We start from the raw sequence: 25,439 nt of genomic DNA, 5'->3' as shown, positions 1-25,439 counted from the left end.
AAAGATGGTTCAAAAACCAGGTATTTTTCATTAACTATGGAGCTGTGAATAAAACATTTTCAGCCTGAAGCACATGTGGTTATGAGAACAGTGGACTGATTCCAACTCCTCCACCTACTGGAGCATTTTTAGAATACCTACCATGTGACAGGCACAGGTAACCTTCTCTGCAGTATCTTGGAAGCCTAAGCTGTGTGTCCAAGAAGCATGGGGTAGAGTTAAAACATGAGCTAGATACACTCATGGTATGTCAAGTTCAGTCCTAAAGTCAGAAGATTAAGCTGCGTTCATCCCAGCTCCATCCGCTGCTTTGGGACTCCTTGCTCCTCTGTGAAAGGTCTGATTCTGTAGAGTAGCTGTGTGACATATGGAAGCAACTCCTACATAGGTGCCCATAGAGGAAAACACATTAATCAATAGGTGGGCAGTCATCCATGCCCCTTGGTGACAACCCAACATAACAATTGCCTCCTTCAAAATGTCACTCCAAAGCCACGCGCAGTGGTGCACGCCTATAATCCCAGCTGCTCGGGAGGCTGAGGCAGAGGATCTCATGAGTTCAAAGTCAACCTCAGCAAAAGCAAGGCATGGAGACCCTCTCTAAATAAAAATAAAAATAGGGCTGGGGATGTAGTCGAGTGGTAGACTGTCCCTGAGTTCAATCCCCTGTACCACCCTCTCCAAAAAGTCACTCCAATGTTATTTTTCTGCTTAAGTGTTCAATTACATGTATAATTTTTCTATGAACACTTTTTATTAATAACAAACATTGATTCCAAGTTATTAGAAAGAGGCCTCACATAGTTTCAGGGATCATTTATTATACTAGTAGTTTTTTGGGGGTGAGGTACTGGGGATTTAACTCAGAGGCACTTGGCCACATCCCCAGTTCTACTTTGTATTTTATTTAGAGACAGGGTCTTACTGAGTTGCTTATCACCTTGCTTTTGCTGAGGCTGGCTTTGAACTCATGATCCTGCTGCCTCAGTCTCCTGAGCCACTGGGTTTACAGGCGTGTGCCACCGCCTGGCAGTAGTAGTTTTAGGCTATAGTTTTGAGAATACTGATTGCTAGGACTAATTAAAATTTGAATAAAATAAAATTCATTGTATCTTGTTTTTTTTTTTTTTTTGATATATAAAGCACTTACCATTACGCATTCCCATGAATGTAGTGTTTAGCAAGGCTTCTTAATGAAAAATAATGCCAGATTATTATTTATTAATATTTTAATATTTAACAATATTAATTATTCATTAATAATGCCAGTATTATTTCTTCTATCATTTATTTAGAAAAGTACTAGGATAAAGCCAAAGTCAACCTGGAATCTGATCATCTGCAACCACACATTCCTGATAAAACAGTAGCCATGAAGAAGTCTCTAAAAAGTATTACACTTGAGTGCTATTAAAAAAGAAGGCTCTAGCCCTTCATCACTTCACACTGAACAATAAGCTCTGTCTTCGAGAATCTCTTATTACAAAATCCTTAGAGGTACTGTAGCCTAGGGGTAGAGCACTAGGACATGTGGCCCTAGGTTCAATCCCCAGCACAGGAAAAAAAATCCTCAGGCCCACAAATGTCCACCATTAGTTTTCACACAAAACCCACAATTCAAATTGCCACCTTCAAAGGATGACATGTTGTTCTCTATGTACAGACAAAAAGCCCCACTGCTAATGAGATGGCACATAATCTCTACGTTTATAAATTGCTATATTATTTTTACTTATAATGTTAAAAGAATGTGGGGGTGAGGGTATAGATCAGTTGGTAGAGTGCTTGTCTTGCAAGTACAAGGCCTTGGGTTCAATCCCCAGCAGGAAAAAAAAAAAAGTTAAAAGAATGAAAATATACACTAACAAAATTGAACCCAGGTTAGAATATTTTATGTAGCCAAATAATGCCTCTCAGAATCTATTTGTACTGATGGCAATAGGGACAGGTGACTGGTCTACAGGTTGCACATGCATACAAATAGGTCCAACTAGGAGCACGCAAGAGCACAGCTCAGGGAGCATTAGAGCAAGCGAACAGTCTTCCCAGTCACTGTCAAGAAGTCGTCATCAGCCAAGGCACGCAGCGCTTCTTCAAACATATCTTTGGTAATCGCCTTTGGGAAAGAGGAGAAAAATAAATAAATCACATCCCAAATCCCATCAACTTTCGGAGAAATGTTAATTTTTCTATTTATTTCTCTTTTTGGTGGTTGCACATATTTCTTATGTTCTGTATCAGGGACAGCAAACATTTCCTTAAAGGGCTAGGTTTGGGATCCCTTCTGTCTTTGTTGTCACTACCCAGTTCTGCCTTCCTGGTGCCAATACAGCCAGGGGCAATAAGCAAAGGCGTGTTTATAAAAACAAAGTAAAACAAAAACATCAAAAAAAGACAGGGAGGGCTGGGGCTATAGCTCAGTGGTAAAGTGCTTGCCTTGCCTGTGTGAGGCACTGGGTTCGATCCTCAACACCACATACAAATAAATACAAATATTGTGTTTATCTACAACACACACAAACAAATAAACAAAAATAGCCAGGGCTGCATTTGACCCAGGTAGTTCTTTCATTTTTTTGGTAACAGGAATCAAACCCCAGGGTGCTTAACAACTGAGGCACTTCCCCAGCCCTTTTCATTTTTAAATTTTGAGACAGGTTTTAAGTTGCTTAGGGCCTTGATAAATTGCTTAAGCTGGCTTTGAACTTCCAATCCTTCTGCCTCAGTCTCTGCTAGGATTACAGGTGTGCGCTGCCCAGTCCATGTAGTTCTTTTTACTGAATAATTCAACCTTTTCCTCCTTTTATTGGTACTGGGGATTGAACCCTTGGGTACATTACCACTGAGTTACATCCTCAACCTTTTTATTTTTTGAGATAGCATCTTTTTAAGTTACTTAGTGCCTCACTAGGTTGCTGAAACTGGCCTCAAACTCAATTCTTCTGCCCAACCTCCCTTGTTGCTGAACAACACCACACTGCACCTGACTTATAATTCAACTTTAATTATTTGCAAAAGGCACCCAAATATTTCATCCTTAAAGCAAATTTATACACATAAAAATACTATGAAAGGGCATAACAAACTTTTTTGTTTTTTGGTACTGGGGATTGAACCCATGGGTGCTTAACCACTGAGCCATATCCCAAGCCCGATTATTTTTTATTTTGAGACAGGGTCTCACCAAGTTGGTCAGGACCTCACTAAGTTGCTGAGGTTGGCTTTGAACTCATGATTCTCTTGTCTCAGCCTCCTGAGCTGCTGGGATTACAGGTGTGTGCCACTAAGCCCAGTAGGTATAACAGAACTTTAATTTTGATTATATCTTGATTATGGGTTTATGGATCATCTTACCTCTTCATTCTCATCTACATTTATTACTTAATAAATAAAGAAGGGGGGAAACTCTAAAATCAATATTAAAAGGAAAACTCTACTAAACAAAAATACATATTAAAACTTACTATGTCAGATTGTCCTCGAATATCTTCAAAAAGTTGCTGATATTTTAGAGCTGGGGTTTTGCCCTTTGATAAAATAAGTTTTTTCAATGCTTCAGCTAATTCTTCTTTCCGTTTACGAGAAGTGGCACTCATTCCTGATTTAAAAAAGAAAATAATATTTTTGCAATTAGGAATTAAAATGTTTCAAGTTCCTATAAACATTCCTTTAGTAGTATCACCAAGAAAGGTAAGGAGACTGTGGCCTAGAATTCAAAAACATAAATTTTGAATTCTGTTCTTTTTTTTTTAAGATGAGAAATGACCTCTATTGTGATTGTAAAATCAGCCTATGAACAAAGTCCCCCGGGGCAGAGCCCTGCTTTGACTCCCTTTCTGTAAGTCCCCAGTGCCCACACCATGCTAGAAGGTGTACTGCAGGGGCCTCAGCACCAGGTATCAGGAGGTAAGAAAGAGAGTGAGAGACAATATATGTACAAAAGCTCCAGAGTTTGAAAGGGACAAAAGCAGACCCTCCAAACACGGGGAAACGCTTTCAGCAATTCCTCTCCCTGTACTATCAATGACCAGGGCACGGGTAACCCATGATCACTTTCGAATACAGGGGCTGTTCTTTTAAACTTTGTATATGCCAGTAGCTGCTACTTTATACTGAAAGACAGTCTATGTAATCTGCATAGTAAACACATAAATTGAGATGAACTACTTTTTTTTAAACTGGGTCATGCTGCCCAGATTGGCTCCAACTCCTGGGCTTAAGTGATTATCCTGTCTCAGCCTCCTTGGTAGTTGGGACTACAGGTATGTGCAACTATGCCTGGCTCTGCTTGTTTAAAATGGGTTATCACAGGTAGAAACAGCAAAGGAGATAGATTCCCCTTAAAATTATAGACAAAATTTTTTTGTCTTAGTTTTATCAGAAGATGGGAGGTGGTGGCGGCAACTTTGATCAGTCTCAAAGGGGCCCTAATCCCTAAATGGTTGAGAACACTTGCTTCAATCATTTAACAGTTGCTTACACCTAGAATGACAACCACTTATATTTAAATAATTTCCAAGTCTTTTTTGTTCAAAGCAAGTAACAAACCTGTAGTAAGAATAGATATGTCCACAATGCCAGTCCGGGGGTCAGTTGCAGATTGTTTCAGAGCTTCCCGGTGGAGACGTTTTGCCTCTTCTACATCAATTGCTTCAACTTTGCTTGAAAATCGTACTTTAGCATGGGCTTCTGCTAAGCGAATCAATGACTCCAGCTGTCGAGGGTATGCAGAAACCATGCCTCGGCTACTACCAATCTTCCTCATGTCTACGTAAGCCTAGTGGAAGCAGAAAAAACAAAAGCAAAACCCCTTGCTCATAAGAAAATTTTGTGGCTGAATTTTGAAGTTAGGGGGCCATTAACTAAACGGAAATCCTGCTTGGCTGTCTTGTAGAGGTAATAGGGGGAAATCACAAATCAAATCTAGTTTATGGCCTTGGAGCTCATCAAGTTTCTGGCCTTGGAGCTCATCAAGTGGTGGAGACTGACACACAGAACATGGGAGTTCCAGAGGAAGACCATAACAACACTGTGCAGCGATGGTCAGAAATATTCTGACTGGGGGCCAGGCAGGTACACGCCTGTAATCCCAGTGGCTCAGGAGGCTGAGGCAGGAGGAGTTCAAAACCAGCTTTAGCAACTTAGTGAGACCCTATCTCTAAATAAAATATAAAAAAAAGGGCTGGGGGGATTTGGCTTAGTGGTTAAGTGCTCTGGGGTTCAATCCCCAGTACCACAAAAAACAAAAACAAAACAACAACAACAAAAAACCCCAAATATTCAGACTGGGAAAGACTTCTTGAAGAAGGCAATATCTGCTGTAGCTTTGAAGATCAAAGAATTGCATTATGTGGCAGAGAAGGGGACATGACTCATGGGGTGAGAAGTAGGTATGATTAGAGCAGATGATGAATCTGACGAAAGCACCTGAATACTGATTTTGATGTATACCTAGCAAGGATCTGTGTGATAAGGCACAGAAAGGATCAGTGGGATAATATTACAAAGATTAAGTTGTATTAATTTCATATATGACATAACCTTATGAACAAACCTCAAGAATTTGATTCAGATGGAAAATTCCATGTTCTTTGTAACATTCACTTAGCATTTTTGGTAGCTCAGTGAGGATGGAAAGCCCATCAAGGTACCAAGAACCTTGATATTAGAATACCTGAATAACTCAGGATGTGTTAGTGTACTGTGTCCTTGTACAAGGATACTGAAAAGTGAAGGTAACATACCTCACTCATTTTAATTTCATTCAGACAAGAGAATGAAGTTTAGAGAAACTAGATTACTTGTCCAAAGTTATTAAGTGGCATTGCCTGTATTTGAACATAGGTCTTCTGATCATAAATTCACTGGGCTTACAAATACTCTATCAGGTTACCTCAATGAGAGCCTGGCTAGCCTCCTCACTCAGCCGGGGCATGATAGTGCTGTGAGCATACGCAATGTAGTCCTTTAGCACTGCCATGTCCAAGAATTCCTCCTCTGCCTGCTCCTCGCTCTGGTAGTACAGTGCAACCAGGTGGTGGGCCAGACGCCTGTCATATGCCTCATCCTGAGGGTCCAGCATGAGGAAGATCAGATCAAACCTGAGGAACAGTAGGAAATAAACACTGTCTTTCTGTATGGGAGAAAATATATCTACAAACAGAATTTAATGGTTGCTTGAGCCACTGCAGACTATGTATTGAACAAGTACCCAGTGAGGGCCATCACAGGAAAAAACAGCTTTCCATCCCTGAAAGAGCCCGTGGGTTAAACCTATGCAGTTTCATCCTTAGGTCTGTCCAGGTAATGGTTAAGTCAAGGAAGTAAGACTTCCCTTAGGAAAATGTTACTACAATTCTGAAGATCTAAAGATTCAAAGGAAAATACCGTCGATTGTTTTCAGACACAGGCAAACAAAACAAAACACTATTTGGTTAGAAAAAGTAATTAAGATCTAAAATCCATATATATCCACATTTGGAGAGTAAGACTAAGTGCCCCTGAGTTCAATCCTCAGTACCCCCTTACTCCCCGCAAAAAAAAAAAAAAAAAAAAAAAAGTTTCAATACCTTGACAATAACGTATGGGGTAGCTGGATGTTCTCAATGGTTGTTTTTTTAGGATTCCATTGAGATTCAATGGGGTTTGCAGCTGCCAGGATAGAAGTGCGTGCATTGAGCTGACAGATGATCCCAGCCTATAAGAGAAAACTGTACAGTTAGAAGCCTCACCCTGATGCTAGCAGCAGGAAAGAGTGGTCTCTGCTCAGAATCCTGCTAAACTTCATTCACTCTAAATTTTTGCTACCCAAGGGCCTTGTCACCCTTATTGACTTCCATAGTTCAATGTGGAAATGTCCCATTCTTCATGCCTGATTTTAGATGAATGTGTGCCTCAGTCACATTTTTTCCTCAGAAAAACAAAAAAACCAACCCCCCCACCCTTGCATGAACTTAAACACAAACATTGGTGCTATGAATAACACATTAGTGGGTGGTATAGCAAAAATGATTAAAGAGGTTACTCTGTAGAAGACACTTATAGATTTAGCTGATATCTGGTATGAAAAATATCAGTTCCCTCAAGTTAGAACCAGGGCAGTGCTGCATAGCTCTACAGATGCTGATTCAAGGGACCCATACATTTACATGTGTCCAAGTACACAGTGAGTCCATGGCTTACCTTGGCAATGGAGAGAGTCTGCTGCTCCATGACTTCATGCAGCACTGATCTTGTATTTTCACTCATCTTGTCAAACTCATCAATACAGCAGATGCCATTGTCACTCAAGACAAGGGCACCTGTCTGCAGGACCAGCTGCCTGGTCTCAGGGTCCTTCATCACATATGCAGTGAGGCCAACTGCACTGGAGCCCTTCCCAGATGTGTACTGGCCTCTGGGGACCAAGTTATACACATACTGTAGCAATTGGGACTTGCTGGTACCAGGGTCACCACACAGCAGGATATTGATCTCTGCACGAAATTTGCCCCTTCCTGTGTGACTGAAATCCTTCCTTGTTCCACCAAATAGCTGAAGCAAGATTCCCTAAAAATCAAAAACAAAAATCCCCCAAACAAATAACACAAATGAATGATGAATGTTCATTTACTGCAGAATAACAGATTTAGCTTAAATTTTAGAGGTATTTATCTATTCTTAATTGAAGGTATTACCAAAAAAAGCACATGAAAGTGCTTTGATTACTTTAAACTATCACTAATATTATAAAACAATAACACATCAAGTACACCAATTATGTACCCACTTTCTCAAAAATTTAAATCATGCCAGAACACTACTCACATAAATCTCTATTCTGACCCCATGTGGCCTGATATGTTTAGAAACACGAATGAGTCCAGTGCATGGATGAGTAAACAGACAATAATGCTATGATTCCCAACCAATGATCAAGACAACACACCTGCTCTATCAAGCAGTAACTATTATCCTCAAGGGGATGGCAGTAACATGGAAGATGAGTGTTTATATTACTGGATCTCAAAGAACTATAGATTCCAACTCCGAGTTATAAATCCTTTGTTACCTTTTTAATATTTATTTATTTATTTATTTTTAGGTGTAGACGGACACAACACAATGCCTTTATTTTTATGTGGTGCTGAGGATTGAACCCAGGTCCCGCCCATGCGAGGCTCTACCACTCTACTGCTGAGCCACAATCCCAGCCCTGTTACCTTTTTTATATCTTCGTGTTCATAAATGCTGGGAGCCAAGGCTGAAGCAAGCCTCTCATAAATGTCTGGTTTCCTAGAAAGTTCCTTAAGCAATTCCACACGTTTCTCTGAAAAAAGTTTCTGTTCTGCTTCTTCATCAAGACCATGCAAGCGCTTTGCATCCGTCTTCCGATAATGGATGACATCAATGTGGGTTTTGTAGACAGACTTCACATTACTCACTCTTGGATTAACTCGAATAGGCACTGCTCGATAGATGCCTGAAAATTACAACCAGGAGACACACTTTTACCCTCAGGCTTGTTCCTCAGAAGGGCTAAGTAGCTGGCAATGGCCAAGGTGAGACGCTCCATGCTGAGCTCCTAAGACATAACCTCTGTGGACCTCCTGGGCTGAGGACTTGGGCCTATACTATGAAGCTCCTGTCCTTGATCAAGTCGGGTAACGGCAACAGGAAAAGGCCACGCTGGGAAGAACATAGGTTTCTGAGGATGGTGGACCTAAAATCATATTCATCTGTTTTCCGGTTAGCTATGACCTTGGGTATCTATCTAGATATAACTGCATGGCATAAAATCATTCTGGGGATGAAATGACACTACACTGCTTCCAGCACAAGGCCTGGCTCATGATTATGTTCAATATATAGTACTTGTATTTCCATAGGCTCAGTGCACAAGACCCGCTAACAATTTTGACAGGAACATATGCTGAAATCCCATACCAAAAACTTGGAAAGAAAGAAAATTCTAAAAGCTCAAACTAGAAAGTAAGTTTCATGAACAAGACAGACTACTGGGTCAAAGGTGAAAGAAAAAGGACTATTTTTGGTTAGTAATCGAAGGTGTTTCTGGGTATTTTCTTAAGAATACAATTCAAGGGCTGGGAATGTACATCAGGACTAAAGCATTTGCCTCGCATGTGCAAGGTTCAAACTGCAGCACTGCAAAAAACAAAAATCCCCCAAAATAAAGAATATAATTGAGAAATTACAATCAATAACACATCAAGTGCACCAATTATGTACCCACTTTGTTTCCCAAAGCGATATGTCTGATGCTTACCTTCTTTGGATTTCAAACTAGAAGCCTTAAGCTCCAAGTTGATTCCATTTCTGGCTACTTTTTGAGGATAAAGTCTGATATTTGTCTTTCTTATAACAACTGTCCTTTATTTACTTAATAGGCCAATGCAATTCTCATTTAAATATAAAAAGTAGTTAAAACATAATATTCTTAAAATACACACTAGATGGTTGTTCACACCAAGATGGGTGAGGGTTATTATGTTGATGACATTTGAATTGGCTTGGTTATCTTCCTATAGGCATTTGTTGTGATTATCCTAATTCTTTCACATGTATCATCACATTGATCCACATATTGGATTAAACACTTTATCAAAGGTTTCAGAGAGGTTGGATGGCAAAACTAGGATTGCATCTCTTTCTGTAATGACTACACATGCTTTTGAATTTTCACCTATTACACGTATTTTTATAACCTAAGGTTGTTAGTGATCACTGCTCAGCTTTTAAGCCAAGGAAGAAACAGGATGAGAAATCTTAACTTATTGAGAGAACAGAGAAACTGTGGGCCCCAGGCCCAGAGCCAGTATCCCTGGACTCATTCCCCACATGAAAAACAATGTGCTAGACAATCATGAGAGACCAAGTACCTACATGCCTCCAAAATGTATGAAACACTGCTGCTCATTTGGTACTAAGGAAAGTGTGCTCTTGGTAGGAGGAGACAGGATCTGGAGCCTGGAACCATAATTTACAGCAGCACTGAGTTGTATCTACCTACTCGCCTCTGTGTCAGTCTCTCAGCATGGAAATAAAAAGCACTCTGGCCAGGCACAGTGGTGCATGCCTGTAATTCTAATGTGGCTTGAGAGGCTGTCTGGAGGATCATGAGTTCGAAGTCAGCCTCAGTAACTTAGTGAGGCCCTAAGCAACTTAATGAGATCCTGTCTCTAAATAAAAATACAAAAAAAAAAAAAAAAAGGGCTGGGCATGTTCCTCAGTGGTTAAGCACCCCTAACGAGCACGGACCTGTCCTGTAAAAGGCATTAAAGAACTGTACATTTGGGAAATAAGTAGGAAATTACTTACAGCTTGAACTAGTGTGTTTTCCCTGAGTTGCTGGTGCAGTTCAAATCCTATCAATATCCTACTTAGCAGCAGGTGTTCTCTTGTGATGCCAACACTAGCAATTTTTTTTTTTTTGGACACAGTGGATTGAACTCAGGGGGACCACTGAACCACATCCTCAGTCCTTTCTGTATTTTATTTAGAGACAGGGTCTCACTGAGCTGCTTAGCATCTTGCTTTTGCTGAGGCTGGCTTTGAAGTCATGATCCTCCTGCCTCAGCCTCTGGAGCCACAGCGGGAGTAGGTATGTGCCACTGTGCCGGACCAATACTAGCTATTTGAGACACACATACAGTATTGGGAGACTGACACAACAAGGTGCAAGTGACTACAAGGACCATATGTCCCAAAATTTGAGTATGGGAAGAACTACAGGATTTCAGTGCTGGACTATGGTACTAAGTTAAACAGATGGTGAGGTGAGTAAAGCAGGGGATACCCCCACACCCTTGAAGATCTGCATTACCCACCACTGAAAGTGGCATGAAAAGTAGGACAGACATTCTGTCATACTGGTAGAAAACTACATCTTACCTGTGACGTTCACTCTGTCCCCAGGCTGAACCTTGTCCACGAGATCATTGTGAGCAAAAAGGACAACAGTATGAGGTGTCTGCCCAGCAGGCATGTCTTCAGGGGACTCTTGAAGTTTGATCTGAAGGGTAAGTAGTGAACAGAATAAGCTCGGGAAACAAAAAAGCACCGTGGAGACAAAAACCCAGCTGTGTCTTTGTATTGCTTAGACAAATTTGAGACCTGGCATCTTCTTTTTATTTGGATTGGGTTAGAGCATTTGCCTAGCACGTGTGAGGTACTGGGTTCGATACTCAGCACCACATAAAAATAAATAAAATAAAGGTACTGTATCCATCTACAACAACAAAAAAATCTGTTTACTTTCCACTGTAAGGTTGTAGTGCATTCTGTATCTCCTTGCATAAATGTTCTCTATTTCTCATTATCCCTTCTAGTAGGGGCTAAGGGTGCAATTGAGCAGTATAGCACACACACACAAAAAGTTAGTGACGTATTTCTTGGGTGCAGAAGTACATGCTTTTACGGCTCACCATTTAGGCACTTCTGCACATCCCCAGGTACTTGCCCATGTCCCTGTCTATGTCCAATTATAAAATAGGCACCTACTGAGCACTTGCCCCATTCTGGATCCTATTGTAGGTACTGGGGACTCACAGTAAGAAGTTCCTTCTTCATGAAGTGAAGGGGACAGACAATACACAGACAAGCGAGCATGTGACAGATCTTACAGTACCAATTGCAATGAGAAGAAACAAAACAGGGCAAGGCTATAGGTTAGGTGGTGGGAATGGTGATGCTGAGGAAAGGCCTCTGTAAAACCAGGACCTGAGTGCTATCTAAGGATGTTGGGGGTTTTATTCTAAGTTACTGGGAATCTTTGAAGGATTCTAAGAATACCATCCTACAAGTACATGGTAGCAGGGACTCTCCCTTGGTATCTCTAGCTCTCAGTCCTGTTCAACACTCTGAATTAAACAATTTGAACAAAGAAAACTTCACAAATCCTTTTTTAAAAAAATTGTTGATAGATGTTTGTTTTACGTATTCATATGTGGTGCTGAGAATTGAACCCAGTGCCTCATACATGCCAGGCAAGTGTGTTACCGCTAAGCCCCGGCCCCAAAGTCCTTGTTTTTGCACAACTTCCATACCATAGTAAATGACTGCTTTTCCTCCATTTATTTCTATATGAAATTTTAGAACTCCTTTTCATTGAATACTGGACATTGAACCCAGGGCACTCTACTACTGAGCTATATTCCCAGCTCTTTTTATTTACAAACAGTGCCAATTGGACTGGGTTAGAGCATTTGCCTAGCTAAATTCAGCTAAATTGCTGAAGCTGACTTTGCTTGTAATCTTTCTACCTCAGTCTATAGAGTCCCTGGGATTATAGATGTGCCACATCATTCCTGGCTTTTTTCCTTTACCTTCATACCCATGTTTTTTTGTGGCACCATTCACAACAGCCAAGCCATGAAATAGCCTAGATGCCTATCAATGGATAAATGGACAAAGAATACACACACACACACACACAATGGAACATCATCCAGTCACAAAGAATGAAACCACCCTTTCAAGCAAAATAATCCAGACTCATAAAGACAAGTATCATGTTTTCTTTCATATGTGTAATCTTGTCATTATTTTTTATTTTTTTCCCTTCAGTTTTTAGGTACTCTTTCCTGGTGAACTTACCAAACGCTTTGCCATCTCCCCCCATTATTTTATCAACTTTATGTAAGCCTAGAGAAATTCTGAGGCATAGTTAAGAAAGTCCTCCCCTCAACTAGCTTAGTTACCCTCTCCATGCAAGGAAAGGGTTAGGCAGAGAGAACCCGAAGCCTGTACTGAGTACATCTCCATTTCAGAATATTCATGATGAAAGAGGGCTCAAATATCCTAAACAATAAAATCTGTGAGTAAAACTTCAGAAAATTTCTCCATACATTAGTTACCAATGTAAAATCTCAAATGTTTTATAAATTTGTATCTAAACTAAAACATGATATAACCTTAAGTGGTTCCTTGAAAGTATCTCATGATAAACTTGAAGCAGAACAGAGGTGGAAATGTGTGTATGGGAACCCCATCTTCGAGGTAGAATGGCCACCTACCATCTGCTTGTCGGAGAAAAGGGAGCGGTTGTGGATGAGAGCCATGCTGTGTGTAGTGTGGCAGTGCCCGCAAGCAGAGGGCTCGGCAATACGGCCACGGTCCATTTCCACCCGGGTCGTGTGGGCACATACTTGGCACTGGAAGAAGGCCTCCTGCATCTCAGGGATCAGCTGGGATGTCCTGATGACCATGCCACTGATGGTGATGAGCTGATCAATGTCTATAAGTGGAGAGAGGCTGGTTTGTCAATCAGCCACTGCCCATGGCCCAGCCAGGCCTGGACCTGCCACCAAGCAGCAGAATCTTACTGATGTGCAAAGGTGCTGGGACAGATGGGGTCAGAGCAGTCTAGGTACCTTTAAGACTGGCCTAGGATGCCCTCCCTGTGTCTAGTTTACTTTCCTCTCAATCTTAGTCCACTCTATATCTCCTTCTTCCTCTGTCTAGTAGACACTCCACCCCCTCCATTATCCTTGATGGATTAGAAACGTGATGCTTTTGCATATTTTGTCCCATGGTCTCTGATCTCACTCAAGATGCCTCCCGACGTCCTGCGGTCTTGTATGAAAAGTGTGTGCTCTATAGTCAGATGACCTGGACTATGTACAACTTTGGGAAACACCTGTAGCCAACCATCATTGTCAACACAAGAGAGCCTCTTTTACAGTTTCATTTTTCACCCTTGCTCAAGCTTCCTGTTTGAATCTTTCCAACAGACCAATTTAATCCCTCCGTTGGTCACTCAACCCCATTCCCACTGGTGGTTCACATGAGTTTCACTCCTCTGGGTAGTAAACAAAATGTGGCTGTGGTCAGTCATTGCTGGTCTTGAAGACTGTCCCATCCTGACAGCACTTACTGGGGGTTCAAAAAGTCTTTAGTATTTGTTTGATCCAGTCTTTCCTGCACGAATGGACAAATCATCCTTGTTTCCTCACTGCTCATCTTTCTTTGCCTTTGAAAATTGATAAGCATGGGTTATAATACCTGACTTCCCACCAGACTGTCCCCTCATAAAAATGTCAGGAGACAATTTTGTAAGAGACAAAAACAAGAAACAAAACACAACGACTCTTTAGTAAAGCTACAAGAGACTTCGAGTTCATTACTATATCATGTTCTCTTACTAAATTTTTTCATGTCCTCAGCACAGGATAACTTTTTTTTTAGCTGTAGATGGACACAGTATCTTTATTTTATTTATTTATTTTTATGTGGTGCTGAGGATTGATTCCAGTGCCTCACCCATGTGAGGCAAGTGTTCTATTACTGAGCCACAGCCCCACAAGATACTCTGATGCCCCTTAATTGAGCTACTTCCAAAATCTACTAACTGAACTGCAATACACCTTGCACAATAGAACCACTCACTGTACACTTCAAGAATGGCAAATTTTTTTGTCAAAAAGTATCAATGTTTCCCCATTTATGCTGGAATAAAATCTAAATTCAAGTTGATGTAGAAAGCTTTCTAGTATCTAGGCTTCACATTCACACGCAACCATTGCCTCCCAAATCCCCTGCTTTGGCAACCCATATCATTTAGTATCCACACAAAGCTCTGTCTGCTTCTTTGTTTCTGTGTTTCTTCTGACCACTGTCTAGAAGAAATTTCTTCATGTTTGCTTTCCAAACCTAACTATCCAATTTATCATTTACCATTAACATATCCCCCAGAAAACTGGGCATTCTGCTCCTCCTCCTTGAAATTAGTAATCTCCTATACTACTCTTCTGTTATTTTGCCCCATCTTTTATTTACTGGCCAAAATAGATTTCTTTCTTAAGCTTAAGGGTGGGGACCATGTTCTGTATTTATTTTCTACAGTGGCTAAGAAAAGATCTACCTAATGACTGTAGGTTTATTATATTTGAATAGGTTTGCATTAAAGTAGAGAATTGCTAGTAACCACATCTTTTATAACAAATATTACAGTTAAGTTAGAAAAAGACATAATTGGGGTTCACATTAAGTATGTGAATCTGCATTATTTGGTCAATTTATAAATCATTACAACCACTTTTTTTTTGGAGGGGGTGTTTACTGGGGATTGAATTCAGGGGCACTCACCCACTGAGCCACACCTCCAGCCCTAGTTTGTATTTTATTTAGAGACATGGTCTGAGTCACTTAGCACCTGCCTTTTGCTAAGGCTGGCTTTGAACTTGCAATCCTCCTGTCTCAGCCTCCTGAGATTATAGGCGTATGCTACTACACCCGGCTATCACCACCACTTTTAAAGACCTTTGATAAAGTAAGTCTTTGTTCGTTTTCCTGCTATTAAATACATTACCTTCTGGATTTAGGTTTCTCATGTTCTTTGTCTTCAATGCATTAAATGGTCTGACTTGAATCTGATGCTCTAAGATGGAGTCAGGGTAACGATCAAAGAAGATCTCATTGACAGCCATGTCAAAAGTAGGGATAACTTCCTGTAAAAACCAATACAGATTCCAAACTATGTTTCCATTCCTATTTAGAGTTAAATCTAAGATACAAAATACTTCATGGCAGGAAAGTATAAAAGCAGAAAAACATGACATAACCCCATTACCCTACAGATTTATACACATGATAGTTTTTTTTTTTTTTTTTTAAAGATAGAGTGAGAGAGGGAGGGAGAGAGAATTTTTAATATTTATTTTTTAGTTTTCGGAGGACACAACATCTTTGTTTGTATGTGGTGCTGAGGATCGAACCCGGGCCGCACGCATGCCAGGCGAGCGCGCTACCGCTTGAGCCACATCCCTAGCCCCTACACATGAGTTTCAAACCTTAGGTATACTGAACTATCTTACCTCATTTGGGTTAAATGAAAGTGCCTTCTCAACTTGCTGGCATGTGTTATGCTTTTGATTTGTAAGGAAAACATTTTTGAGCCATATTTTCATGTCTTATGTTTCTTCCATAATGTAATGATACCACAATAGATTAAATTGTACTTATTTTACTCGATATTTTTTTTTTTTTTGTGGTGCTGGGGATTGAACCCATGGCCTTGTGCATGTGAGGCAAGCACTCTACCAACTGAGCTATATCCCTAGCCCTATTTTACTCCAATTTATCACGATTCTCCAACTATAGATGAAGAATCAACTTTTGGGAGGCCAAGGAACTTGACCAAGGTTATGCAGCCAGTAAGCAGCAAAGCCATGATTCAAAATCCAAGCCTACTTACCTACAAAGCTTACACCTGTCAGTACAGCTGATGTTTCATTACAGGCTAGAAACACACTAAGGCTAATATAGTCCATTAAAAATGTCAGAAAGTATATAATACATTTAAAAAACATTTCAATTTAAGATAATTTGTTTCATGAAGCCCAAGAAACTATCATTAATAAGATTCATGATTATTTTGTTAGAAAAATAACCAATTCAACCCTGACATTCAACTATAAGAACTATGATAGCAATACACATGCCAATTGGAAAAACTTTAAAACGTAAAAACAATGACCTTGAAGAAGAATGTTTTTTAAAAAAAACATATATGTTTTGGAGGGATCTTTTTGTTATGATGGAAATCTTGCTACCCAAAAACATCCCTCTAGATATTTATAGTATTTCATCAAGGTCAAAGCCAAATTCTTACCTGTGGGTAGGAGACGAGCTGTCTGTACAAATTCTTGTCAAATGATTTTATGTGTTCAGAGTTTACATTTAAAAATGGCTCTCCAATAACATTAATCTGTAAGATAAAACAAATAAGTTATACTTTGCTAATTTTATTATTATATAATGTATAACTTCTAAGTTGCTTAGGGCCTTGGTAAATTGCTGAGGCTGCCCTTGAACTTCTGATCCTCTTGCTTCAGTCTCCCAAATTGCTGGGATTACAGGTGTGCGCCACCACACGCAGCTGTAATGCATACTTAAAAAAATTTTTTTTAAAAATATTTATTTTTTTATTGCAGGTGGACACAATACGTTTTTTTAAAAAAATTAATTAATTTTTATGTGGTGCTGAGGATCGAACCCAGGGCCTCGCGCATGCCAGGCCAGCACGATACCACTTGAGCCACATCCCCAGCCCCAACCCTTTTTTAAAAAAAATAGTTATTTATTTATTTATTTAACTTCAGGTGGACACAATATGTTTTATTTTTATGTGGTGTTGAGGATTGAACCCAGCGCCCCTCGCATGCCAGGCAAGCACCCTACCACGTGAGCCACATCCCCAGTCTAATGCACAACTTTTTAACAAAGAAAATTTGATTACCTCTCCAAGTCGTTGCATATACAGAGGCTCAGTAATATCTATGCCAACATTTTCTTCTTCTTTAGCCATAGGGTCAATAAACCGCTGAAGAAATCTCTTGATGTAAAGAGGAAAAATATTTAAGCTTAATGCAACAGGAAATAAGCAATTATTCAGAATACAAAAAGTGATGTGTATTTCACTATGAGAAGATAAACAAGTATTTTTTGAAATGCCATCAACCTATAATCTGCCCCTATGCTTTATGGTTAGTTCCATAGCCCTTAAGTATGTATTTTATTTATCTTTACACTTTTTTGTAGTTGTACATGGACAGAATGACTTTTTTTTTTTTAATGCAGTGCTAAGGATTGAACCCAGTGCCTAACATGTGCTAGGCAAGTGCTCTGCCACTGAGCTACACAGCCCTAGTACCTTACTTAAGTATGTATTTTAACACATACAACTCACCTGAAAATTTTCCTTGCATGTTGCTACATTTACATCTGTTCCCCAGATGACAAGTTTTTGGCCCAGGGACTGCTCACTTGCCACTACATCCTCTGCTGCTGCCTACAAAGAAAAGTATTACAGAGCCATACCAATGGAATTATCCATTTTTGTTCCCAAGACAGCGCTATCAGGAGACTGCTGTGTACTCACCCCATCAGATTGCAGATCCACCTGAAGACCCTTCCGTGCAGAGCCCAGGTCAGGTCTCTGCCTCACAGGTGTACCCCTAACCCCACTCCTTGGGGTTCCTTCCACCCGAGAGCTAGGAGTGCCATATGTCAGTGGTGAGCTAACATCAAAGTCCAGAGGAATAGCTACGAAGATAAATGCAGAAGTTTACAACAGAATTCTAGTAGTACAACAAACCTGAAACTATGAGCATGTCTGCTCTGCCTTTAAAACACAACACGAACTGAGTATCTATTGATACGTTTGGTGGTTGAAGTTCTGAGGACCATTAAAGGTTCTAATTTAAAAAGGCAAAATAATAGCTCCTTTCTTTGCTCACTAAGCCCTAACATGTACCAGCTCTTCTTCATTCTTCAGCTCTTTTAATGAAGAACAAATTAGCTTATGCACAGAGGGAATGCGTAGGCATTGTAAGAACTACTGCCACCAAATAACCAACCTGACCCTTTGTACTATCAATCCCAGTATAACCTAGATCTTCAGAAACTCACTTGAAGAATGCATCTGAGGAGGACTGGAAAACAATGCATCCTGCGCTGCAGGGCTCTGCAGGTCTGCTCCGGGCGAGGTGGGCATGGGCTGCAGCTCACCGGTGGAGGTGGAATCCTCGCCTCTACGTCTCTGAGAGGGAGATGACCTGGCCTCTTCGCTCCGGGCTTGTCATGTAAAACAACAAAGACGGGTCTCAACTCTCATGTTTGGTCTTCCAGGATTTGCCTCTTCATAGGATTAGATTCATTACTTTAACACAAGTGATGGCAAGTGGGTACGGACATGGTTAACCAATAGAAACGAAGAAGCCAACCCGCTAATGTCGAGTCGAGCGCCCCCCACCGTCGGCATCTTCGCATCGACGCGGCAGGGCCCGCGGCGAAGGACTCTCCCGCCAAAGGGAAGTCGCAGGGCGGAAGGCGTGGGGGCCGACGGGAATCCGTATAGACTAGTGCCCGAGGTGTGTGTGGTGGTGGTGATGGGGGGAACGCGAAACTTACCCGTATGCGCGGGGGTGGCCCGTCCGCGCCGGCTGCTGCGGCGGCTCGGGGTAGATGCTGGAGACGACATGGTGCCAGGATACCTGCACGACAAGGACAGGCTCGCGTCGCGCCCGCTCCGGTCCGCCGCGCAGATGCCCCCACCGGGATCTGAGCGGAGTCCTCCCTGTAGTCCCGCGATTACCAGGGAAGGGCTGCCGCCGGCAGACACCTAAGAGGTCAAGTTCTACCTGGAGAGTTGCTCTTCTAGACAGCACGAGCAGGGCCAAGGGTTCCCGCCGGCAGCACGATCGACGCCGCCCTCGGCGGCCTCACCAATCACAGAAGCGCTCCCCAATGGTTCCGCCTCTGGAAGGCGCCACTGCGCAACTATAGGGGGGGACTGAACGGCCTTTTTGGGCGCCCCAGTCGAAAGCTGACTTAGGACCCGCTTGGCCCTACCCGCAGTGCAGATGGTTTGACCTGATGCCGCACCGCATTTTCGCGGGAAATCTGGGACGTCCTACAAAACCAAGTTTCGGAGGGGTGTTCTCCACTATAATGTTAAGCGCTTTTTAATCCCATAGGTTTTTTTAAAATTTCTAGAGACATTCCAAATGCATTTCTTATCTTGTTTTTTTTTTTTTTTTTTTTTAAATCGAGGAACAAACTTCATGTTTGACTAAGGACCCTAGATTGTATTGTGTTTTTACTCTGGGCAAACCGTTGAGTTCCTGTTTTTCCGTAAATTTGGATGTATACCTGCTAAGTGTATTATATGGTATGCATTCATAATCTGCCGGCGCGATAACTTAGGTCTAAAGGAGAAGTTTCCACCCGGAGGACCCTCCCGAAGAGAGTCGCGTGGAAGGACCCCGCCTCTGTTGCCCCGCCCCTAGTCTGGAGTCCTGCTCCTGCGCCGCCGCGCGGCAGCCGAAGCCCGGGCAAAGTGCGCGCCTGCGCAGAGTTAGCGTCCTCGTCATGGCGGATTCCGGAGCAGGTTTGCAGGGATACCTGCTTCGGCTGCAGGAGTCCTTATCCACCGCGGACCGCTACAATGCTGCGTCGGCCAGTTATCAGCTGATCCGCGGCCTGGGGCAAGAGTGCGTCCTGAGTACCAGCCCTTCGGTTGTGGGTGCGTACAGTTCCGGGACGTACTCCTGGCTTTCCGAGTAGTGTTGGAGCTGGACAGCCCAGTTTCTCTCCCCGTGGGTTTAGTTAACACTACTGCGAAGTCTCCCTAACTTCTGTGAATGTGTATGAAAAGCGGTTTGCCCTATATCTTTTCCTCCTAGCACCAGAAGAAAAGTATTTTAAAACCTAAGTTGGTGAAAATGACTCTAAATTTGTCAATCATTGCTATAGCTAGTGGGTGGAGAGGACAAGAGAAAATATTTCCCTTCGCCTAGTCTCACCTAAGCCCACGAGTACCTTTCCAAACTCTCATATTTACTGTCCCGCTTTTACGAAGACTCGCAGAAATATAATTTAAAAGTCATTAAAAAATTTTTGTCAATGCTTGGACGAGAATGATATTTTTCCTTTGCAGTAAAAAAGTGCTTCTTTTCAGCATTTTTCAATTTAAATATGCCGTTGCATGAAAACTTATGTATTCTTGTTTCATTTTTTTCCCCATTTTAAATTGGTGCGTTATAATTGTAGATTATGGTGAAATTCCTAGTTACCTATTTGTACATGCACTCAGTATAACAATGTAATTTGGCCAAAATTGTATTCCTATTTTAAAAAACACAAGTATGTAGACCTCATCTGCATGGTGTGTCCTAATAAGAGCTAGATGAGATCTTTCTAAGAGGTCAGTACTGAGTACAGTGTAGAAATCTAAACCACTCTTTAAACAAGATACTATGTTGTGTCTGTGTATTGTTAAAGATATATTAGTAATGGGGAAATAGCAAAAAACTAATGACTTTATGTAATTGCTTCTTATAGTCAGGTTTTCAAAGTTAAAATTCATGTTCATTTAGTAACTCATGTCTAAAGTGATTTCTAGTTTACTGTAAATATGCAATATATGTCCTTTCACTTGAGAAATTTTAGAGGAGTATAGCAAATACCACATTCTTAGTGACTTAAAGTGACATTCATTTGTTAATCTTACATAGTAAGAAGCCTGATATAGTTTCATTAAGTTAGAAAGAACCAAGGTATCAAGACTAATTTCATTTCTGAAGGCTTTTTGGGAGAATCCTTTTTCTTATTCAAATTGTAGAATAAGGTCCCTATTTCTTGGCTGAAGTTTTTTGCTTCTAGAAGGGGCCCAGTGTCCTTGGATTGTAGCCCCTTTGTCCATCTTCAAAACCTGCAACAGTTTGTCAGCTACTTCTCAGGAGAGGTTTGATATCTCTTGTGTTTTCCTGTCTTTTCATCTTTGTGCTCTACTCTTCTTCTCACTGTTTTTTGTTTTTCCTCTTATCTATTTATCTTCCTTTTTTTTTTTTTTTTGTTGATGCCGCATTCTCATCTCTCCCCTACTTTTAAGGGCCCATGTGACTATGATGGTCTTAGTGGATAATCTGGGGCATTATCTCTATTTTAAAGTTAGCTGAATAGCAGCCTTAATTTTATCTGCAATCTGATTTCCTTTACCGTGTAAAATTAATATTCAGAGATGTGACACCACAGATTAGGGTATGGGCATCTTGGAGGAGTGTTTGTTCCCCTACTGCATCCCTATGGAACATCATTCAGAATTTTCTCCTTTCTTTGTTCTAATATAGCAGCCTTAGGTTAGTGTTTTCTTATTTAAAAGTCCTCCTTGGAAACCTTGCAGCCTTTTTAGGATGATTTATGAAATGCTTGGCAACTCTTAACTTATTGTTTGTTTGTTTGTCCAGCATTACAGACTGCCTTAGTTTTTTCCAGAGATTTTGGTTTGCTTGTATTTGTTCGGAAATCACTTAACATTGATGAAGTAAGTGAAAAATTTTAATTTTGCTTTTTCTGTTTTTGTTGAAGTGACTCTTATTCTTAACCATATTTACAATATTTATTTCTTTTATTATAGTTTCGTGATTGTAGAGAAGAAGCCCTAAAATTTTTATATGTTTTCTTAGAAAAAATTGGTGAGAAGATTATGCCTTATGCTTTTGATATTAAGGTAAGGAGGAAAAAACATACCTTAGTACATGTCAGTATCTATTTTAACTTATGATGGAAGGAATCTAGATTTTTATTTTGTTTATGCCTTTTGTATTGGGGAGTATACTTAATTTTGCTTGATTAATCAAGTTGAAATGAAGTGGGCTTGTCATTGTTTTAGAATTAATAAGCTAAGACCCTTGTCAGAAAAACTACTTTGATAATTTTTTTTTTTTTTTTGGTAATGATCTTGATCATTTTTTGCACCTGGGATAATTTGGATTTTTATTTATTTTTATTTATTTATTTATTTATTTAAATCTTTTCTTTTTTTTTTTTTTTTTTAAAGAGAGAGAGAGAGAGAGAAATTTTTTAATATTTATTTTTTATTTTTTGGCGGACACAACATCTTTGTTTGTATGTGGTGATGAGGATTGAATCCGGGCCGCACGCATGCCAGGCGAGCGTGCTACTGCTTGAGCCACATCCCCAGCCCTGATTTGGATTTTTAAAACTGGGAAAATTCCAGAACACTTTAACGGATAATTCCAAAAAGAGTCCTCTTGCTGGGTAGAATCCATACTTCCTGTAGTTCATGTGTTTTCTTTTTTATTTTAAATTTTTTTTATTAGTTGTAGATGGACACGATAACTTTATTTTGTTTATTTAATTTGTTTACGTGATGCTGAGAATCAAACCCAGTGCCTCATACATGCTAGGCAAACACTCTACCACTGAGCCACAACCCCAGCCCAGTTCATGTGTTTTCTGTAAGAGTTTCATCTGAAAAGTTTGGCTCTTTCATGCCTCTCATTCTTCTCAAACATGCCTTTGCCAGGTTTCTTTATAATTTATTATAAGGAACTAGCAATCATAAATTAGGTCACTCTTTGTCATCCTTTCTTATACTTTCAACAATTACCTCATTTCAAGGTAAATTATTTTTGTTGGCCCTTTGGAGTTTGCTTTTAGATTTAGTGTGTTAAGAATTGAAGAAACATAGACAGTAGGTGAATTAGACATGACTTTCCTATGCTCATGTGTGAACACATAACTAGTGTAACTCCACATCATGTACAACCATAAGAACGGGAGGTTAGACCCCATGTATGTATAATATGTCAAGATACACTCTACTGTCATATATATCCAAAAAGAAAAAATAAAATTTAAAAACAAAAACAAAACAATACAAAAAAGAATTGAAGAATTAGAAGGTATGGTTGACTCTATGTATGTGTGGGTTCCACAGCCATAGATTCACTACCTGCTGATTAAAAAAAAAAAAAAAGACAAATCTGAACTGAATACGAACAGATTGTGGTTATTCCCTGATTAGTACAATATAACAATTATTGACAGCATTCACATTGTGTTAGTAATCTAGTAATGACTCAAAGTATGTGGGAGGATATGCCGGGATTATATGAAAAAATATGCCATTTTATGAAAGGGACTTGAGTATCACCCACAGATACTAAATGGCAGCTATATTTTGAGAATTAAAATTAGCTAAAACATAAAATATTCATTTTACCAATTATTGGTCTTTTTAAAGTAGATTTTGTTTGTGTGCTTTTTAAATTCCCTTTGGATTTCTAGTCTGACTTCGTTGGATTTTTTATTTTTTAAATGTGTATGTGTACTGGGGTTGAACCCAGGGTCTCATCCACGTTAAGCATATGCTCTGCGGCTGAGCTACACTTCCCAGCCCAAGGTATTAATCTCTCTAGTTTAACAAACGACACTTAAAGTTAAGAAACTTGCCCATCTTTTGCAGCCAGCTCACCTAATGCCAGAGCACCTGTTGTTTTCATCACACTGCTTTTTCCTCTAGAGTCCCAGCCATTCTTTCAACTTTTTCTTAGTCACCTTTTTATGTTCTCTTTCTTGACATTGGATAACAAGTCCTATGGTACTTATGTGAGAAGGAATGACCTGATATTGTAAAGTCCTACTGAGGTATCTGTTGACTTTGTGCTTTTAAATTGTTATTGATATCACCACAGCATATTGCATCAATGTTTTCAGTCATTTTTAATCAAAACATTATGTACTTTGATGTTATGCTTTCAAAAGTTAAATATTAAGTTTTATTATGTCATACATTTTGTTATCTTATATCACTCCTCAGGGATATAGTTTTAGCACTCATTAAAATCTTATTGATTTGGTATGTTTCCTTTTAAAATCTAGAGTATTTGTACCAGTGTTTATACAAAAGATAGAGCTGCTAAATGTAAAATTCCAGCCCTAGATCTTCTCATTAAGGTAATTTTTTTTGTGTTTAAGTACAATTTTTTTTTTTTTTGTTAAACATAATAACTTATAAGACATAAAATTGGGAGTTTTGAGCTTTGTTTTGGGTGAGAGTTTTGGGGAGGATAGGGTTGAATCCCATCATTGAGTGGATAAGATGCACACTTCACAGCCATCACCTGATAATACCTTGGTATTTTGTTCTCAGACTCTCCTAGGTAGTAAAAGAAGAATTTTGGGTTGTGAGAGTAATGAAAAATTAAAATAACAAAGAAATTGTTTGTTTTTTCATTTATTACCTTTGGTGAAACCTAATATTATTGAGAATTGTCAAGATCCCCTTATCTCTCACGAGTTTTTCCTGAAGCTTTAACAGTGAGGATGGGAAGGTCGTGTTTTAGTGGTCCTTTGGCCTCACTTTCACATGCACTTCTGTCTGTTTTTGTACCCCTGTTTTAGAATTTCACTGGGCCTGTTTGGTCTGTGGAATTAAGTGCATCTGAGGGAGTGATTCTAGTAATGTTATTGATTTCTTTGGAAAGTAACATTAGGTCTAGACCACCTTTCTGCTTTGCTACACCCACCTCAAGCCCACCTTCCCCAGTCATCTGGATACAGATGAGTCCTGAGAGGCCTAGCATAAAGTCCCTACAGACACAGGATTCTGAGGCCTTGCTATGTGCAGACATACTGAGGTAGAGGAAGTCTTTTCTGTATCTTCCTCTTTAGAAAATGCTGTGTTTTTTTAGTTACTTCAGACTTTGAGAAGCTCTAGACTCATGGATGAATTTAAAATTGGAGAGTTATTTAATAAATTCTATGGAGAACTTGCATCGAAAGCAAAAATACCAGACACAGGTGAGATGCATTTAATGTTATTTTCAAAATATTCTAACAAACTAAAATTAACTAACCATTCGTGTAATACTTAGTATTAGTACTGCCAACGCATTATATTTTACAGATGAATCCTTTTTGCTGAAAACAAACCAGAATGGAAATAATATGTGAAGATTTCCCTTCATAAAAACGTTAATCTTTATAAAATAATTTCTTTAAACAGAAAACTCAGTATATGTCAAATATAGTTTCGTTTATAATAATAGATTTGCATAAATCTTGAGAAAAATTCTAATATGCAAAGTTGGTTATTTTGTGATTTTTTTTTTATAAAATTACTGTGAACTCAA

The 25,439-nt window shown here is 39.8% G+C and overlaps 2 protein-coding genes and 1 non-coding gene across 7 annotated transcripts in view; 1 reads left to right on the top strand and 2 right to left on the bottom strand.

Moving 5' to 3' along the window:
• Positions 1-1,211: 1,211 nt before the first annotated feature.
• Mcm4 (minichromosome maintenance complex component 4) lies at positions 1,212-19,221 on the bottom strand. Of its 2 annotated transcripts, none has more exons than XM_046428628.2 (17): positions 19,140-19,221; positions 18,910-18,992; positions 18,409-18,573; positions 17,879-18,042; positions 17,687-17,788; positions 17,237-17,332; positions 16,610-16,705; positions 15,308-15,446; positions 13,014-13,234; positions 10,891-11,011; positions 8,202-8,461; positions 7,183-7,548; positions 6,570-6,697; positions 5,894-6,101; positions 4,549-4,777; positions 3,465-3,598; positions 1,212-2,116 (listed from the first exon to the last, which is right to left on the bottom strand). In XM_046428628.2, exons 2-17 carry the CDS (start codon positions 18,977-18,979, stop codon positions 2,024-2,026), a joined length of 2,592 nt encoding a protein of 863 aa, XP_046284584.1. In that variant the 5' UTR covers positions 18,980-18,992; positions 19,140-19,221; the 3' UTR covers positions 1,212-2,023. The 2 variants fall into 2 exon arrangements, with proteins under 2 accessions (XP_046284584.1, XP_046284585.1); XM_046428629.1 differs by lacking the exon at positions 19,140-19,221 and adding an exon at positions 19,094-19,112.
• LOC124082179 (small nucleolar RNA SNORA71) lies at positions 3,934-4,067 on the bottom strand. The gene has a single exon (XR_006848291.1). It is a non-coding gene; the product is annotated as a small nucleolar RNA SNORA71 (small nucleolar RNA).
• A 629-nt stretch (positions 19,222-19,850) lies between the features above and the next one.
• Prkdc (protein kinase, DNA-activated, catalytic subunit) overlaps positions 19,851-25,439 on the top strand; it is a 175,861-nt gene continuing 170,272 nt past the window's right edge. For all 4 annotated transcript variants that reach the window (XM_058574014.1, XM_046428525.2, XM_046428524.2 and 1 more), the window contains exons 1-5: positions 19,851-20,023; positions 21,747-21,823; positions 21,917-22,009; positions 24,187-24,261; positions 24,999-25,107. In XM_058574014.1, the coding sequence (XP_058429997.1) occupies positions 19,870-20,023; positions 21,747-21,823; positions 21,917-22,009; positions 24,187-24,261; positions 24,999-25,107 (508 nt within the window). In that variant the 5' untranslated portion in view covers positions 19,851-19,869. The remainder of the gene's footprint in view (positions 20,024-21,746; positions 21,824-21,916; positions 22,010-24,186; positions 24,262-24,998; positions 25,108-25,439) is intronic.

This window comes from Marmota monax, unplaced genomic scaffold (genome assembly GCF_021218885.2).
Source record: "Marmota monax isolate L192 unplaced genomic scaffold, Marmota_monax_Labrador192_F-V1.1 WCK01_AAM20220418_F8-fsc00044, whole genome shotgun sequence".
In the NCBI taxonomy this organism is placed as follows: domain Eukaryota; kingdom Metazoa; phylum Chordata; class Mammalia; order Rodentia; family Sciuridae; genus Marmota; species Marmota monax.
This window is presented reverse-complemented; position numbering and strand designations above follow the sequence as displayed.

Coding starts and splice junctions, on each gene's coding strand:
- Mcm4 (XM_046428628.2), bottom strand. CDS start 18,979: ATGTCGTCTCCAGCATCTACCCCGAGCCGCCGCAGCAGCCGGCGCGGA. Junction 15,447..16,609: donor AGCTCGTCTCCTACCCACAG/GTAAGAATTTGG, acceptor TGGTTTTTACAG/GAAGTTATCCCTACTTTTGA. Junction 7,549..8,201: donor AACACGAAGATATAAAAAAG/GTAACAGGGCTG, acceptor TTTGATTTTTAG/GGAATCTTGCTTCAGCTATT.